General features: G+C 46.1%; 1 protein-coding gene across 1 annotated transcript in view; it reads left to right on the plus strand.

The window, feature by feature from the left end:
* Positions 1–327: 327 nt before the first annotated feature.
* The window catches only part of KIF26B (kinesin family member 26B), a 379,580-nt gene continuing 363,754 nt past the window's right edge, over positions 328–16,153 (plus strand). Inside the window, exon 1 of the mRNA XM_011981178.1 lies at positions 328–855. Within this exon, the coding sequence (XP_011836568.1) occupies positions 457–855 (399 nt within the window). The 5' untranslated portion in view covers positions 328–456. The remainder of the gene's footprint in view (positions 856–16,153) is intronic.

The following is a 16,153-nucleotide window of genomic DNA, read 5'->3' on the forward strand; positions in this document are numbered from 1 at the left end:
GTTGAGATCGTGCCATTGCACTCCAGCCTGGGAGACAGGGCGAGACTCTATCTCAAAACAAACAAACAAACAAACAAACAAACAAATGTACTTGTTTGATTGGCCTGGCGAAGAAGATACTTAGAAGTCTTTTTTTTTTTTAACTTCTTTTTAAAAGTTTTCACTATAAAATTCTTACATTTGTCAAATGTGTTTATCAAAAATGGAGGCTTTTCTGCCAATGTAGCTTCTCATTTCTGTTGAATGCCAATCAAACTATCAAACTCTTGAGTAGCCTTGGAGTTATAGAATCTCCCTTTCCTCTGCTTCTGTGTTCTCTAGGACCCTGCTTTCTCGGCTGTGATTCACGACAAACTCCAGGTCCCCAACACCATCCGGAAGGCATGGAATGACCGGGACAACCGCTGTGACATTTGCGCCACTCACCTGAACCAGCTGAAGCAGGAGGCCATCCAGATGGTGCTGGCCTTGGAGCAGGCAGCTGGCAGTGAGCACTACGACGCCTCGCCCGGCTCCCCGCCACCGCTCTCCAACATCCCCACCCTGGTGGGGTCCCGGCACGTGGGTGGGCTCCAGCAGCCCAGGGACTGGGCCTTTGTGCCTGCCCCCTATGCCACCTCCAACTACACAGGCTTCGTCAACAAGCACAGCAGCAAACCCAGCAGCCTTGGGGTCAGCAATGGGGCGGAAAAGAAGAGTGGCTCCCCAACCCACCAGGCCAAGGTCAGCCTCCAGATGGCCACCAGTCCAAGCAATGGGAACATCCTCAATTCGGTGGCCATCCAGGCTCACCAGTACCTGGACGGCACCTGGTCCCTGTCGAGAACCAACGGGGTCACCCTGTACCCATACCAGGTAAGTAGCCTGGGTGAGCGAGTCAAAGCAGAGAAGTGGGCAGCGCTTCCTTCCTCTGCCTCCTCCTGGGAACTCAAAGCCTAGTGTTTCCAGTGGCCCCCACAGAGTTCTCATCAAGGTGCCCCACCCAGACCCGCCTGCTTTGAGAGGGTGCTGCTGTATCCTCCAAACCTTCCACACCTCCCCTTTCTCCACTCTTCAGTGTCTCCTTCCTGAGAGGCCCTGCTGGTCCAGACACTGCCAGCAGCTCCCCAGCCAGCAGGTTTACCACATGGCTTAGCCATGAAGAGGTAGGCCACAGAGATCCTTGGACTGGGGTCCAAGCCCCGACTTGTCCACTTGTTAGCAGTGTGACTTGTCACAAGGAGTTTGCCCTGTCTTAAGCTCAAGTCCCTCATTTATAAATGGATGTGAGTCATGAAAATTAAATAAGACAGTGTTTGCATGACATGTAGGCCAATATCTGCCATGTAGTAGGGGATCATTGTTGTGCCTGTTAACAGAGATTTTAGATGTTAAGACAGATGAGTGAGAGGCTTTTGAACGAAGGATATTGTGAGTCCCAGGAATCATGGTTTTAAAGCAACCTGTGGAAGTGTTGGACATTGCTAAGAATAAAATATACGAAGGAACAGTGATCCGTGTTGGCACTCTGCTTCCTTTGTCTGTACCTTCCAAAAGAGGTGTAGACGCCCTTCGTAACCTCTCCTCACTTGACAGACCCAAACTCTTTTCTATTTGCAACTCACCTTAAGAACTATTGGTACTGGGCTGCCAAAAGTGCATTTTCCTTTTCAGTTATTTAAATTAGCACATGCCCCCAAGTTTCCCCATAGAAATAAAAAACAGGTCTTAAATCTCCCAGGGAATCTTTAAAGATGATCTGATTTTGCCTGGGTGAGTTTTCTGTTGGATGAGGACTGGATTTTTATTGTAAGTGGCCTCTCTATCCCCTGCATCAGTGGTGTGGGAAGCAGCAGAGAGCACTGACCGTCACTGGAATGGAGAGGCGGCCACGGGCAAGGATGTATTAGTCAGAGAAGATAGTTGGTATATAGAGCAAATGATCCTAGAGACCTCAGGTTGTTTCTCACTTAGGTCATAGGGGGTGTTTGGTGGGTGGCCTTCCACTACGACGTGAGCACTCAGATTTCTTCCACCAAATGTGTCACCATCTTCCAGGGGCCTCAAGAGTCCTTCACCAGACCTTCTGTAACCAGCCGGGAAATGAGGGGAGAGAGCGTGTGTGGAGGATCTCACAGGAGGATTTGGGGCCCGGCTTTGCCTGAAAGGGATGTACATTGCTTACATCTTTATTCTGGGTGGATCATGAGGTCAGGAGATCGAGACCATCCTGGCTAACACAATGAAATCCCATCTCTACTAAAAATACAAAAAATTAGCCGGGCGAGGTGGCGGCGCCTATAGTCCCAGCTACTCAGGAGGCTGAGGCAGAGGAATGGTGTGAACCCAGGAGGTGGAGCTTGCAGTGAGCTGAGATCGCGCCACTGCACTCCAGCCTGGGCGACAGAGCACGACTCTGTCTCAAAAAAAAAAAAAAAAAGAATTCAGTCTCTGCCGGGCGTGGTGGCTCACACTTGTAATCCCAGCACTTTGGGAGGCTGAGGTGGGTGGATTGCTTGAGCCCAGGAGTTGAAGACCAGCCTGGGCATCATAGAGAAAACCGGTCTCTATTAAAAATACAAAAATTAGCCAAGTATGGTGGCATACGCCTGTAGTCTCAGCTACTTGGGAGGCTGAGATGGGAGAACTGCTTGAGCCCGGGAGGCAGAGGCTGCAGTGAGCTGAGATTGCACCACTGCACTCCAGCCTGGGTGACAGAGCAAGACTCTGAATCAGGAAAAAAGAAGCGTGAGAGAGAGAGAGAGAAACAGACAGACAGACAATTTAGTCTCTTGACCCCATCTTCCCACTGGGGAAGCTGGGGAAGCCAGTCTACCCATGAGACCAGGAGAAAAAGGAACAAGTTGAGTGAACACATAGCATAGTTTTGTTATGCTGGACAAGGTATAGGGAAACATGAAGTGAGTTAAATGTGGTTGATAAAATTCCTGGTGACTTTTTCTAGAGTGTTTGAGAGTGTTCGTGTCTCTTGCTATCTTGAAAGAAAGTGGGAAACATTGATCATTATCCTAAGACATTAGCATTCTTGGATTGTCGAACTTTTCACTTAACTGGGTGCTTTCTAATTTACAAAATCTAACATATACATGATTTCATTGAACCCCACAGTAGGCCTATGAGGTAGGTGGGGCAGGTGTTAGATCTTCCTTTTACAGATAAGGAATATGCTGCTTAGCGAAATGGCCGTACAGCCAACGGCAGAACCAGCACCAGCTCTCCCCGTGCCCAGGGAATGGCTTTGCCTACCACGGCTTCTTCCAACTTTCCTAGGCTACCCCAAAGTAAGCTGTCAACATCTTTTCCAGATATGGTTCCTTTTCAGACCTGTGTCACAAAGAAAAGAACTCGTTTTACCTGCAGGGGCCTCACTGCCCCTAGACTTTTGGATAGAATTTTCTGGGATTTGTATGTAAATATAATGAGGAACCAGTGGCGTCCTGCGGGGTGCTTCACGGTCTAATCTTGGAAGTAACCATCTAGGGCAGGAACAGAGAAGGGCTTCTTTGCATCATGGGATGATTTGCTTTTTTTTTTTGGTTGCAGTTTTAAAATAATACCATTTACAAAATTATAAAAAGTAACATGTTTGTTGTAAAACAAAATTTAAAATACATGAGAAAGTTTAAATAAGACTTTAGAAGTTGATGTCACCCAGATACAAACTATGTAACATTTGGAGATACCTCCTTCTAGCATTTCATACACTTCCAATTTGTAAAATTGTGACCAGGTTCAATTCTGTGACCTGCGTTTCACTGAATCCATTGGGTACATTTCCCCATGCCGTTACACGTCTCCCTAAAATATTATCTTTAGCAGTAGCGTATTTCATTATATGAATATTATCCACACTATGGAGATGTCCTAATTTATTAGGTTGGTGCAAAAGTCATTGCGGTTTTTGTCTACTTTCAACAGCAAAAACCGCAATGACTTTTGCACCAACCTAATACATAACCAAACATCAATTAATTAGAATTTAGGTCTTTGCTACTGTAAATAAAATGCTCAGATGAACATCCTTTTACCCAGGCCATCGTTTCCACACATCCCTGGGTTGTGTGAGCCACATGCTCATGTTACACAGACAACTCACATTTCACCTTCCAGGACCCCGAAGCCCTGTGTCACACGCACATTGGCTGTGCGGCCTTTTCGCTAAGCATCAGGGGCCAGTTAGAAGACTCAGTGACTGCGCCAGGGCTGATGATCGAGGACAGATGAGCATGAAACTGGTGCTTCCTATAAAATATTCAAAGTGAGGTGAAAGTTTGTGTGTAAGGTGGAAACACTGAAGATGCTGCTTCAACGGCCGGTTAGGGATTATTTGTGCGTTTCTTTTATTTGTGCAATGATTCTTTTCCTCCTCTTTCTTCCCAAACTCAGATGAAAGAGAATTTGCTGTACAAGTATTTATTCATCTCCAACCAAGTACCAGGCACTGTGCTAGGTGGTGGGTGGGGCTGCAACCGTGGGCTGGAAACCCTGATTCCTGTCCTAAGGTCCTCACCGTGGGACAGAAGGCAGGTGAGTGCAGAGGTGAAGAGATGCCCCGCTGCTTTGGGGGCATGCAGACAGGCTCCTAATCCTGCCCAATGTGGCAAAACCAGATACAACCAAGATTCACACGAGCCACCAGCTTGTGGTCGTCCTGGGTACGTTATGTTGCTTCTTTCCAACTCGAGAACAGACCAATTCACGCATTTCCCCTGAGTAATAAAGGGACCAGAGGAAATCTCTCTGGGATCAAGAGATTTGGTGCCTGGCTATGAATCCGCGTCCCCTGTGTTGTGACTCTGTCGTCCTGACGCCCCGGGGTGGGGGCTCTGGGTCTGGCCAGACTGAGTGTCTCCTGTTGCGGACATCTCCCTGCAGTAAATATTGTGCAGTTCGCAGTCTAGCCAGCTCGTCAGAGATGGTTGACTGCTCTGAAAGCTGACCTCATTTTTCCTGCTCACCCGTACTCCCACTTTCCTCCCCACAAAGCAGATGGCCTCTGGATCAGTGCCAGAGCCGTTCCCTGGGCAGAGAAGCATCTAGACCTTGTCACTACCACAGGTGCAACTCCACACCCGCAGAACCCGAGCCTCTAGAAAATGACTCTTCCCTCCTGCAATTTAGATGTAGCAAGGATGCGGACAGGCCTTCCAGCAGTAAGCCTGGTGGAACCCGCGTCACGCGGGTGATAGAATGGTCCCGCGAATCCCTCAATCCCTGTGACCCACACCACTGTGTCATAATCTCCAAAGGCTGTGGTAGGAAGATTCTCGATTCTCTTTTGATATATCCTTCACATTTCTAAAGTACCTGCAGAAAGACCAGGAACCTGTAAGCATCACAGATAAATAGGAATCGATCCAGAGAGATTTTAAAAAGAGTCATTTAGGAAGTACTGAGATGACATCAAAAACGTTGAACAAACCACAAAGATAAATCTTATTAAATACCTTAGAAATTTGATTTAATAGAAGATTATAAGATGGGCTTTCAAAGAAAGACTTTCTTCTGTTCATCTGCAGACATCTAGCATAATCTATACACACAGAGAAAGCAGAAAATTCTCTAGCACAGGGGTCCGCAGACCCCAGGCCACAGATTGATGTGACTCTGTGGCCTGTTAAGGAGCCAGCCGCAGAGCAGGAGGTGAGTGGCGGATGGGTGGGCATTACCTCCTGAGCTCCATCCCCTGTCAGAGCAGCAGTGCCGTCAGGTTCTCCTAGGAGCAGAAGGCCTATCGTGAACTGTGCACGTGAGGGATCTAGGGTGCACGCTCGTTACGAGAATCTAATGCCTGATGATCTGAGGTGGAGCAGTTTTATCCCATTTCCGCCCCCTATTTGTCTTCCATGAATCCGGTCCCAGGTGTTGAAAAGGCTGGGAATCACTGCTCTAGAATCGTCATCCTTTCTCTTACAACTTTTATTTCCGGTTTGGGGGTACATGTGCAGGTTTGTTACATGGGTAAATTGCGTGTCACTGGGGTTTGGTTTACAGATGATTTTGTCACCCAGGTAGCGAGCGTAGTATTTGAGAGGTGGTTTTCCGATCCTCACCCGCCTCCCACCCTCCACCCCCAAGTAGGCCTGGTGTCTGTTGTTGCCCGTCTTTGTAGCCATGTGTAACAACCTTCATTTGACCACATGAAATTGTGACTTTGAAAGGATGTGTCTACATTAGTTCCTTGTAATCAACTACAGATTAGTTACCTCTTTTTGAATGGCAGCTGCTTTTGCCTGATCAGCATTTTTTATAGTCAATAACTGCAGGGAAGACTGTACACACAGAATTATAGGATGTTGGTGATGTTGGTGTTAGAATGCACCTCTGTAGGATGTAGGCTTTTGCATCATGGTAGGAGATTTGGAGACAGAGTCTTATCTAATTCAAGCCTGTAGTTCCACCAACTATTAAACCAGTTTAGAAGCTTGACATCTTAGTCTATTTCATTACCTATTAAATTCCTACCTCACAGGGTGATTATAGGGAACAATTAAGAAGAAGGTGTGAAAATATTTTATGAACTATAAAGCAGGAATACCGTATAAATTATCTATTTCAACCCTTTCATTTGCCAGAAGAGAAACCTTAGGCTGAGAGATTTGAAGCTTCTTTTGTTTAGAGTTTTCTAAATCCTAGCTGAATCTCTTTTACTAGATCACACACTCTTGGACAACAGGGACTCATTTTATTCTCATGCCCCTCACAGCAGCTAACGTGAAAATGTGGTTCTTTATTAGAGACAGCTCCTATCTCAGGGGAGCACTACAATTACTTTCTATGACTGACCATAGTTTAGGAAAGAATTCCAGGCCAAAGACCTATCTAGAACCCAAGGATTTTGGTGGAAACCACCAGTCATTCGATTCCAAGCTAATCTTTAACCTGAAGTATCTTAATGATACTTAGTAAATCCTTAGATTCAATGAAAAGAACCTAGCTGGCATTTTGATGCCACACTCAATACAGGGGCATTTGAAAGGATAGAAGGACTTTATTTCAAAGGACTTCACTCAATTGAACTTGTCAAGAAAATTCAGAAGATATTAGATTAATATACAAGTAATAAATCCGTCACGGACCGTTGATAGAATGAAGGTCATCCATGTGCATTCCTTGAGTTGGAGGAAAATGCTCTCAATACAATTTTTCCTGCATTCTCTAAAAACATCCATTGGAATTAACATGAGAGATAATGCTGGACTGAACTCTGGCTGAAATCATTATGAGGTAGTCTCTATTACAGCTTTAGGAACGACCATGCCTATGAAACATAGCCATTACTGGAATTTATATTTTAAGTTATGAGCACAGTCTGGGCACGGTGGCTCATGCCTGTAATTTCAGCACTTTGGGAGGCCAAGGTGAGAACTGCTTGAGGCCAGGAGTTAGAGGCCAGCCTAGACAACATAGTAAAACCCCATCTCTACAGAGAAATAAAAAATTAGCCAGGCGTGGTGGCATGCCTGTAGTCCCAGTTACTCAGGAGGGTGAGGCAAGAAGATTCCTTGAGGCCAGGAGTTCCAGGCTGCAGTAAGATGTGATTGTACCACTGCCTACAACCTGGGTGACAGAGTGAGACCCAAGACCCTATCTAAAAAAAAAAAAAAAAAAAGAAAGATATGGGCACAAAAGGATGTAAAAGCAGCACCAACCTCAAAATATATCAAGGTTTGCTAAATGGCAGGACCTCTGCAGTGCATAACACTTGCTCCTCCGAGATCAGAAGCCCTGGGGGAGCTTGGTGCTAGCGGACTTCCGAGCGCCCCTGTAGGAGGAAGGTGAGGCTCTGTGAGGCCCAAGTGCTGTTGTACTCAGAGGCTTTGCTTATAGCAGCTTCATGGAAAGCAGAAGCATGTTTTCTAGTATGGCTGATGTCGGGAAATGAGGTATACACATGCTCTTCCCGGCTGAACCACTTTTCAAGAAGGCACGGGGTGGCTGTTTCCAGCAGGTCAGGAGTGGAGGATTTTCACCCGTGTTCTTCCCAGCTCTCGAGGGCTCATTCAGCCACTCGTGCCCTGGAACATGCAGCGCACCCCTTCCTGGGCCAGCTCTCGAGGGCTCGTTCAGCCACTCGTGCCCTGGAACATGCAGCGCACCCCTTCTTGGGCCAGCACTGGGGTCACTTGCTTTCCTCTTGCCGCTGCTTCTGCCCAGCCAGGCAATAGTGTAAGATGCCACGATTAGACAAGCTATGACGTGGAAGAGATTCTGAAGACCATGGGTTTTGTTTTCTCCTGTTTATAGATGGTCAAAGGGATATTCGGTTATGTATCTTTATGCTTTTTGACAAATCCTGAATGCAGGAAAGAGAATCAGTTTGTATATTCGGTCATGGGCAGACATTTCTCAAGGCTAGAGTGTTCAGGGTGAAATTCCAAAAGGGTAGTCACAGCTTATGAATATGGATGGGGCCGTGGTCTGAAGGGAGCACCCAGACTTCATTGGGAAAATTCAGAAATACGTTCAATCTGGGCATTTGCTTGGTGTGGTAGACTGAAGAGGGGCCCCCCAATGATGCCCACACCCTGATCCCCACAATCTGTGGATGTCTTACCTTACACAGTACAAGGGCCTTTGCAGATGTGATTAAGTTAAGGAGCTGGAGATGGGGGGTCATTTAATTTAATTTAATTTTTTTTTTTTTTTTTTTTTTTTGAGACGGAGTCTCGCTCTGCCACCCAGGCTGGAGTGCAATGGCGCGATCTCGGCTCACTGCAACTTCCACCTCCCAGGTTCAAGCGATTCTCCTGCCTCAGCCTTGGGATTACAGGCATGGACCACCATGTCTGGCTAATTTTTGTATTTTTAGTAGAGATGAGATTTCACCATGTTGTCCAGGCTGGTCTCAAACTCCTGAGCTCAGGTGATCTGCCTGCCTCAGCCTCCCAAAGTGCTGGGATTACAGGCATGAGTCACCACATCTGGCCAAGGAGATCATTTTAGACTATCTGGGCGGACTCAATGTAATTACAAAGATCCTTAAAGAGGGAGGCAGGAGGATCAGAACCAGAGAGAGGAGATGGAAGGACAGAAGCAGAGGTCAAAGGGGAGAGAGATTCAAATCTGTTGGCTTTGATGATGGAAGAAGGAGCCTCTAGAAGCTGGGTAAGGCAAGGGTCTGATTCTCCCCTAGAGCCTCCAGAAGAACCCTGCAGGGCCATTTTTGAGTTCCGGTCTCCAGAACTTTAAGAGGATACGTTTATGTTGTTTGAGGCTGCTCAATGTGTGCTATCTTGCTTCAGCAGCAATAGGAGGCTATTACACCTGGTGAGCCTTTGGCTAACCGAAAAGCTTGGTAAGGAGAAGGGGGATGGGGTCTACAGACCAAGGAGTCCCTGCAGAAACCTGCAGGACAGCCAAGAACGTGGGCTTTGCATCTCACACAGCAAACCCCATTACCCTGCGGGTCGGCCGGTCCATGCACAAGTCAGATTCTTTCATTTGGGTGCCTCCACAGAATGAGAGGTTACTCATACTGCACCGCTGGTTTTCGATTGTCTCAGATTTCCCTATTGTTGTAGAATCATAATAACCAGCACACCACAGCCACTCTCCATTGGTAGCTAGTAATTACAGTTACATAAGGCTCATACTGTTGAAACTGCGGAAATCATTCCAAGCTGGGGGTGGGAGGGGTGGAAGGAACCGGAGGGGAAGGAGACTTCACTGCATTTCGTGTAGAAGGAATTCATCTTGGCTAGAGGGCCTTTTGATCTGATAGAAGGAGATTTCACAGAACTGCCCGGGCAGTGATTCTTCCCTCATCTGGTAAAAATCTTCATAATGCATGCACTTGGGTGCACTTTGGAAGTTGTAGAGCAGCCTGTAAGTGTGTGCTGGTATCGCATTTTATCTGGTAGGCAGAAGACAGTCAATGGGGATTTCGGAGCAGGGGAAGGGGAAGATTTCTTTGCCTGAAAGCAGGGATTCTCAATTTTGGCTTCACACTAGAATTACTTGGGAGATTAAAAAAAAAAAATCCTAATGCCTAAGCCACACCCCAGACGAATGAAATGAGAATCTCTGCAGGTGGGACCGAGGCCTTGGTTTGAACTTGGCCAAGGCCAAGAACCACAGCGTTAAGAAAGAATTTATCTGGCGCTGGCACAATAGGTACAGGGAAGAGGACTATGAATGTATATGGATAGATGAGTGATAGGCTGAGGGACAGGTGTTTGTTTCTTACGGCTGCCATCACAACTTACTACTAACTATGTGGCTTTATTTTTTTATTTTTTGAAACTGAGTCCTGCTCTGTCGCCCAAGCTGGAGTGCAGTGGCGCAGTCTTGGCTCACTGCAACCTCCGCCTCCTAGGTTGAAGTGATTCTCCTGCCTCAGACTCCTGAGTAGCTGGGTTTACAGGTGTGTGCCACCACACCCAGCTAATTTTTGTACTTTTAGTAGAAAAATTGTCCAGTAGGATCTCATCTCAATCCTTAACTATTGTATGGGTGCAAAAGCAATTGTGGGTTTTGCCATTAAAAATAATAGCAATCTCTGCAATTACTTTTGCAACTATCTAATAATTACATCTGCAAAGACCCTGTTTCCAAATAAGGTCACATTCTAAATAGACAGACAGACAGATAGGTAACTAGCTAGCTAGATAAGACAGATAAATAAAAAGGAGAAAAGTGAAGTTGGAGTGCAGAGGTGAAAGGTATATGCGGGCTTTTTCCTTGCTGAACCGCTTCTGAAGAAGGAGCAGATACAGCATCCACGGCCGGTCAGCAGTGGGGGATTCCCATTCACGTTCTTTGCTTGGAGGAAAAAAGGGCACCAGTGGAAAAGAGAAAACCAGGCCAAGCAGAGAGAGGGAGGGACGTGTCATATCTGCATACATCCTTATACTGGAGGGGAACCTCTCCAGAGCCAGACAAAATGAAAAAATACTCAGGGACAAAGTCAGTGATCAACCTACACGCGTGGGCTTTTCGTAGAATAACAGCCTCGAGCTCTTCTGAACTCACAGAATACGTTATAAGTCATTTGTGCTTTCACAACCACAGGCATAAACGTAAACAGCACTTCTTGGACCATCACCTGAGAGCAGATAAATTTAAGTTGTGAGCCTCATCGGACTGATGCTGGGGGAGCCTTGTTCCTTCTCTACTGACCAAGCTGATAGTTTGGTCTGTATTTTTTGTTTTTATCTGTAGTAACCTTTCAAGGCTCCAAAAACAGGCTAGAAACACTTGGTAAGATGCTGTGTGCCTTAAAGGGGAATTTCTTGGTTACTATTAATAGTTACCATCCCTCCCCCTTTTTGATGTGGGTGAGAGGGGTTAGGTGGGGAGGGATGGTGGGAATGTGGCTATTATCACCCAAGCAAGGGAGGAGTTATTTTCCCCTCCCAGGCAAAGCTTGGGTCGAGGGCAGAGCTGAGCATTGCTGCACAGGGGGTAAAATAGGTGAGAGAGAAGATTGCCTAGATGTAGATGCTTTTTCACAGTTATCTTGTAGAGGGCTGCCCACATCCTTTCTCACTCAGCCACCCTCCCAGACCTTGTTCCCTCAGGCTGAATTTTCAGTTTCCTATGGGTTGAAGAAAAGAGCCAGGGAGTATCCAGGCTCCATAGTGAGCTGACCAAGGGGAAAACGACAGCTACTGCTCTTTTTCATTTTAATGACAAATAAAACAGATCGTTTTAGAAACTCAGAGGCTGATACTCATCCATGATTTTATCCAAGTCTCACACGACGAGAGGTTGGGGTCATGCTGGATTTGCTGCTCATGCACCAGAAATAAAACACCAGCTTCCTTGCTGACTGTGTGACCTCGAGCGGGCTTCTTAACTGCTGTGTGCCTGAATGTTCTCCTCTGCAGAGTGGAAACTTCCAGAGCTGTTATGGGATCATGTGAGAGGGTGTGAGTTGCACACTTAGCACTGTACGTGACACGTGGCAACTTCTCCGTTAAGTTCGTTGAATTCCTTGAGTGACATTTTCTTTTACTCAACTCGGGTTCACGTGACTCAAATTAAATGGATCAGGACCCTCTTTTCCATTGTGAGAGCCAGTGGTAGATGAAAAAACATCCCAATTCCATAAAGTGAGTATCAAGCACATAAAATAAATGTTATCCTGCACCTCCGAAAACATTCCCTCCTCGACATATTTGCCAAAAAATCCACTTTCCATATGTACATCACATCTCATGTGAGAATGCCGCATTTTAAGTAGACGTGATCTCATTTTATCATTAGTGAATTAACAAAATACTGAAAGGCTCATTGACCAGCTTTCCCCCGTATTTGGGGACCTTTCTAAAGGAGGAGAGAAAGCAGCAAATAGATTCGAATCATTTAGAATTTTACAGTGTAGTGGAGAGGACACATTTAAAATAACCCAAACAAGTCAAACTTTATTATTTTGGAATTCATTTGAAATATCAAGTAATTCAGTCCTAGTGTATGATCCTTTTTTTTTTTTGGTTTGCGATTCTTATTGAACTCTTTGAAACACAGGACTCAGCCCTTTCATTCTTGGTTTCCTTATTTATATGCTTATGGTATACTATTAATACATTTGCTTTCTTATTCTTTTATGTATTTATAAAATATAAACATTTCTTGGCTGGGTAGGGTGGCTCACTCCTGTAATCCCAGCACTTTGGGAGGCTGAGGTGGGCGGATCACAAGGTCAGGAGATAGAGACCATCCTGGCTAACACGGTGAAACCCCGTCGCTACTAAAAATACAAAAAATTAGCCAGGTGTGGTGACGGGCGCCTGTAGTCCCAGCTACTCGGGAGGCTGAGGCAGGAGAATGGCATGAACCCGGGAGGCGGAGCTTGCAGTGAGCCAAGATCTTGCCACTGCACTCCAGCCTGGGTGACAGAGTGTGACTCTGAATAAAAATAAATAAATAAATAAATAAATAAATAAATAAATAATAAATACAAATAAACGTTTCTTTTAAAATTATTATATAATTTGCAAGTTTTTCTAAATTGGAAAATTGAAATGTCCTCAGCTGGGCGTGGTGGCTTACACCTGTAATCCCAGCACTTTGGGAGGCTGAGACGGGTGGATCACCTGAGGGCAGGAATTCAAGACCAGCCTGGCTAAGATGCTAAAACCCTGTCTCTACTAAAAACACAAAAATTAGCTGGGCATGGTGGCATGCACCTGTCATCCCAGCTACTTGGGAGGCTGAGGCAGGAGAATCGCTTAAACCTGGGCAGCAGAGGCTGCTGTGAGCCGAGATTGCACCACTGCACTCCAGCCTGGGCAACAGAGCAAGACTCTGTCTTAAAAACAAACAAACAAAAAAGTCCTCACCCACCCCACCCCAGACATACACCTAATTCATTTGTAATTGAGATTTTACTGTGTTAACAGTCTTTAGTGTGATGAATTAGCATGCCTCTATCTTATAGAGGTATTTGTGAGGATTAATGAGTCATATATATCATATGCTTAAGTCACGCCGAGGGAGTCATTTAGGTGTTGAGAAGCATATCAGTCACGACTTTTGGGACTCTGGAGACTTGGTCCATTTCTGCTGCACCACTGGCCCCAAGGAGTTAACATATCCCTCTGTTGCTCATCTGAGAGCCTGGGCATGACCGAGACACTGGGGTGAAAAACAGATTCCATATGAAAAGCAAAGACAGCAGCATCCACATCTGTATAGAAGGCTGTGACTGGGAGTTGTCTAATTAGATGACTCATCTGAGCCAGCCTGATGGTTTCCATCACCTTCACTAGGCTGCTCCCCACCATCCATTAGGCTGCGAGGCACTGCGGCCGGGAAGGTTGACCCCACCCGCTTGTTCATGACGTGCTCCCTTTTGGTTCAAGCAAACAAACATGGTCGGAAGCAAGACTAGAAGGCAGCCCTCATGAATTACAAATGACAAAACTGAGGTCTAGGCCTGTCAGGTGACCTGTGGCAGGTCACATGGCTGGGAAGTGACAGCAGTGGGCGTCAAACTCAGGTCTCCTGTGCACCTGCCCCTGCCCCTGCCCCTCTCTGGAGGGAAGGGCACCCATTCCTCAGATAGGTCAGATTTGCAGGCCTCCTGGAGAGGGTCACCCACCACACACACTCCTGATGTGATTCCTTTGGGGGCAATTTGGGGAGCCTAGGACTTCCAAGCCGGGTTTCATGTCTTATTCCTCTGCACAGCAATGTAGCACTCAATGCACTGTGTTGTATCTCCTCCCTGGGAGGTGTGGAGGTTGGTGGGGTTAAAACCGAAAGACAGAGATAGGTCAAAAAATGAAAAAAAAAAAAAAAAAAAAGGCTGTGTGGGCAAATGCTGCCATCTAGTGAGACATGCTTTGGCCAACCTAAGAAGCCGAATGGCCCTGGTAGAATCCCGCCATAAAGTATTTCAATGTCCTAAGCTTCATAAGAGGAGACAGGGCCATCTCCCTGTCAGTAACATGGTCTTTAACAGAGTAGTGAAGGGTTAAATTCGGTGTCCCAACATCTCTCCTTCAGCAAGGACCCGTGGCTGAACAGGTCTTCCGTGAGGATGGAGCTTGGTTTCGGCCTGGTGGAAAGACCACACAGATCTGCATGTCAATTCTGGCTCACCTACCGATGGGCTGAGGGAATGTTTGTGTTTGTTGTTGTTGTTGTTGTTTTAATTGTGGTAAAATATGCCTCATACCAAAAAATGTGCCATTTGAATCGTGTTTAAGTGTGCAGTTCATCAAGCTTGTCCCGCCCGCAGCCTGCAGGCTACGTGAGGCCCAGGATGGCTTTGAAAACAGCGCAACGCAAGTTCGTGAATTTTCTTAAAATGTGATGAGATGTTTTTGGTGATTTCTTTTTGTGTTTTAACTCATCAGCTGTCATTAGTGTCAGTGTTTTTTAAGTGTGGCCTAAGACGGTTCTTCTCCCAGTGTGGCCCAGGGAAGCCGAAAGATTGGACACCCCTGAGTCTTCCATGGCGTTAGGTACATTCGCGTGACTGCAGCCATCACCACCATCCACCCCAGAATGCTCTGCATCTCCCCAGACTGAAACTCTGCACCTTTCAACACTCACTGCCCATTCTCCCTCCCACCAGCCCCACCTTTCCACTTTGTCTCCACAAATCCGACTGCTCCATGTACCTCATAGAAGTGGGATCATACAGAACTTCTCCTTTGGTTAATGGCCTGTTGCACTTGGCATAATGTCCTCAAGTTTCATCCGTATTGTGTCATATGTCAGAATTTCCTTCCTTTTAAAGGCTGAATAGTATGCTGGTGTATGTCCATACCACAGTTTGTTTATCCATTAATGTGTCAACATTGAGTTGCTTCCACCTCTTGGTTCTTGTGAAGAATTCTGCTGTGAACGTGGGTATGCACATGTTTTTTTGAGACCTTGCTTTCAATTCTTTTGGCTATATCCAGCAGTAGAACAGCTAGGTCATATGGTGGTTCTGTTTTTAATTTATTGAGGAACTGCCATACTGTTTTCCATAGTAGCGGCCCCATTTTACACTCCCACCAAGAATGCATACGGGTTCCAGTTTCTCCACATCCTCCCCAATGCGTTTTTCCTCTTCACAGTAGCCATCCTAACGGGTGTGAGATGGCATCTCATTGTGGTTTGGATCTGCATTTCCCTCATTATTAGTGATGCTGAGCATCTTTTCATGCCTCTTGGCCATTGGTAAGCTGAGTAGTATTTGGTAAATTACTTGATCACTCAAAGCCTCGATTTCCTCTTCTACAGAATGGGGATAGTATCTATCCCCTAGTATAGTATCTATGGCCTAAGATTGCTGTGAGGATTAAGTTCATTATTCTAAAAGAAATAAATTGTTTTTAGTTCTGTGCACTAAGCACAGGGGTTTGTGTGTGTGTGTGCATTTCGTTTTTTGTTTTGTTTTGTTTTTGAGACGGAGTTCTGCTCTTGTTGCTCAGGCTGGAGTGCAATGGCACAATCTCAGCTCACCACCTCCGCCTCCTGGGTTCAAGCGATTCTCCTGCCTCAGCCTCCCGAGTAGCTGGAATTACAGGCATGCGCCACCACGCCCAGCTAATTTTGTATTTTTAGTAGAGACGGGGTTTCTCCATGTTGGTCAAGCTGGTCTCGAACTCCCGACCTCAGGTGATCTGCCCACCTCGGCCTCCCAAAATGCTGGGATTACAGATGTGAGCCACTGTGCCTGGCTAGCACTGGTTTTAAATTTTATATATAT

The sequence above is a fragment of the Mandrillus leucophaeus genome, unplaced genomic scaffold (assembly GCF_000951045.1).
Source record: "Mandrillus leucophaeus isolate KB7577 unplaced genomic scaffold, Mleu.le_1.0 Scaffold220, whole genome shotgun sequence".
Lineage (NCBI taxonomy): Eukaryota > Metazoa > Chordata > Mammalia > Primates > Cercopithecidae > Mandrillus > Mandrillus leucophaeus.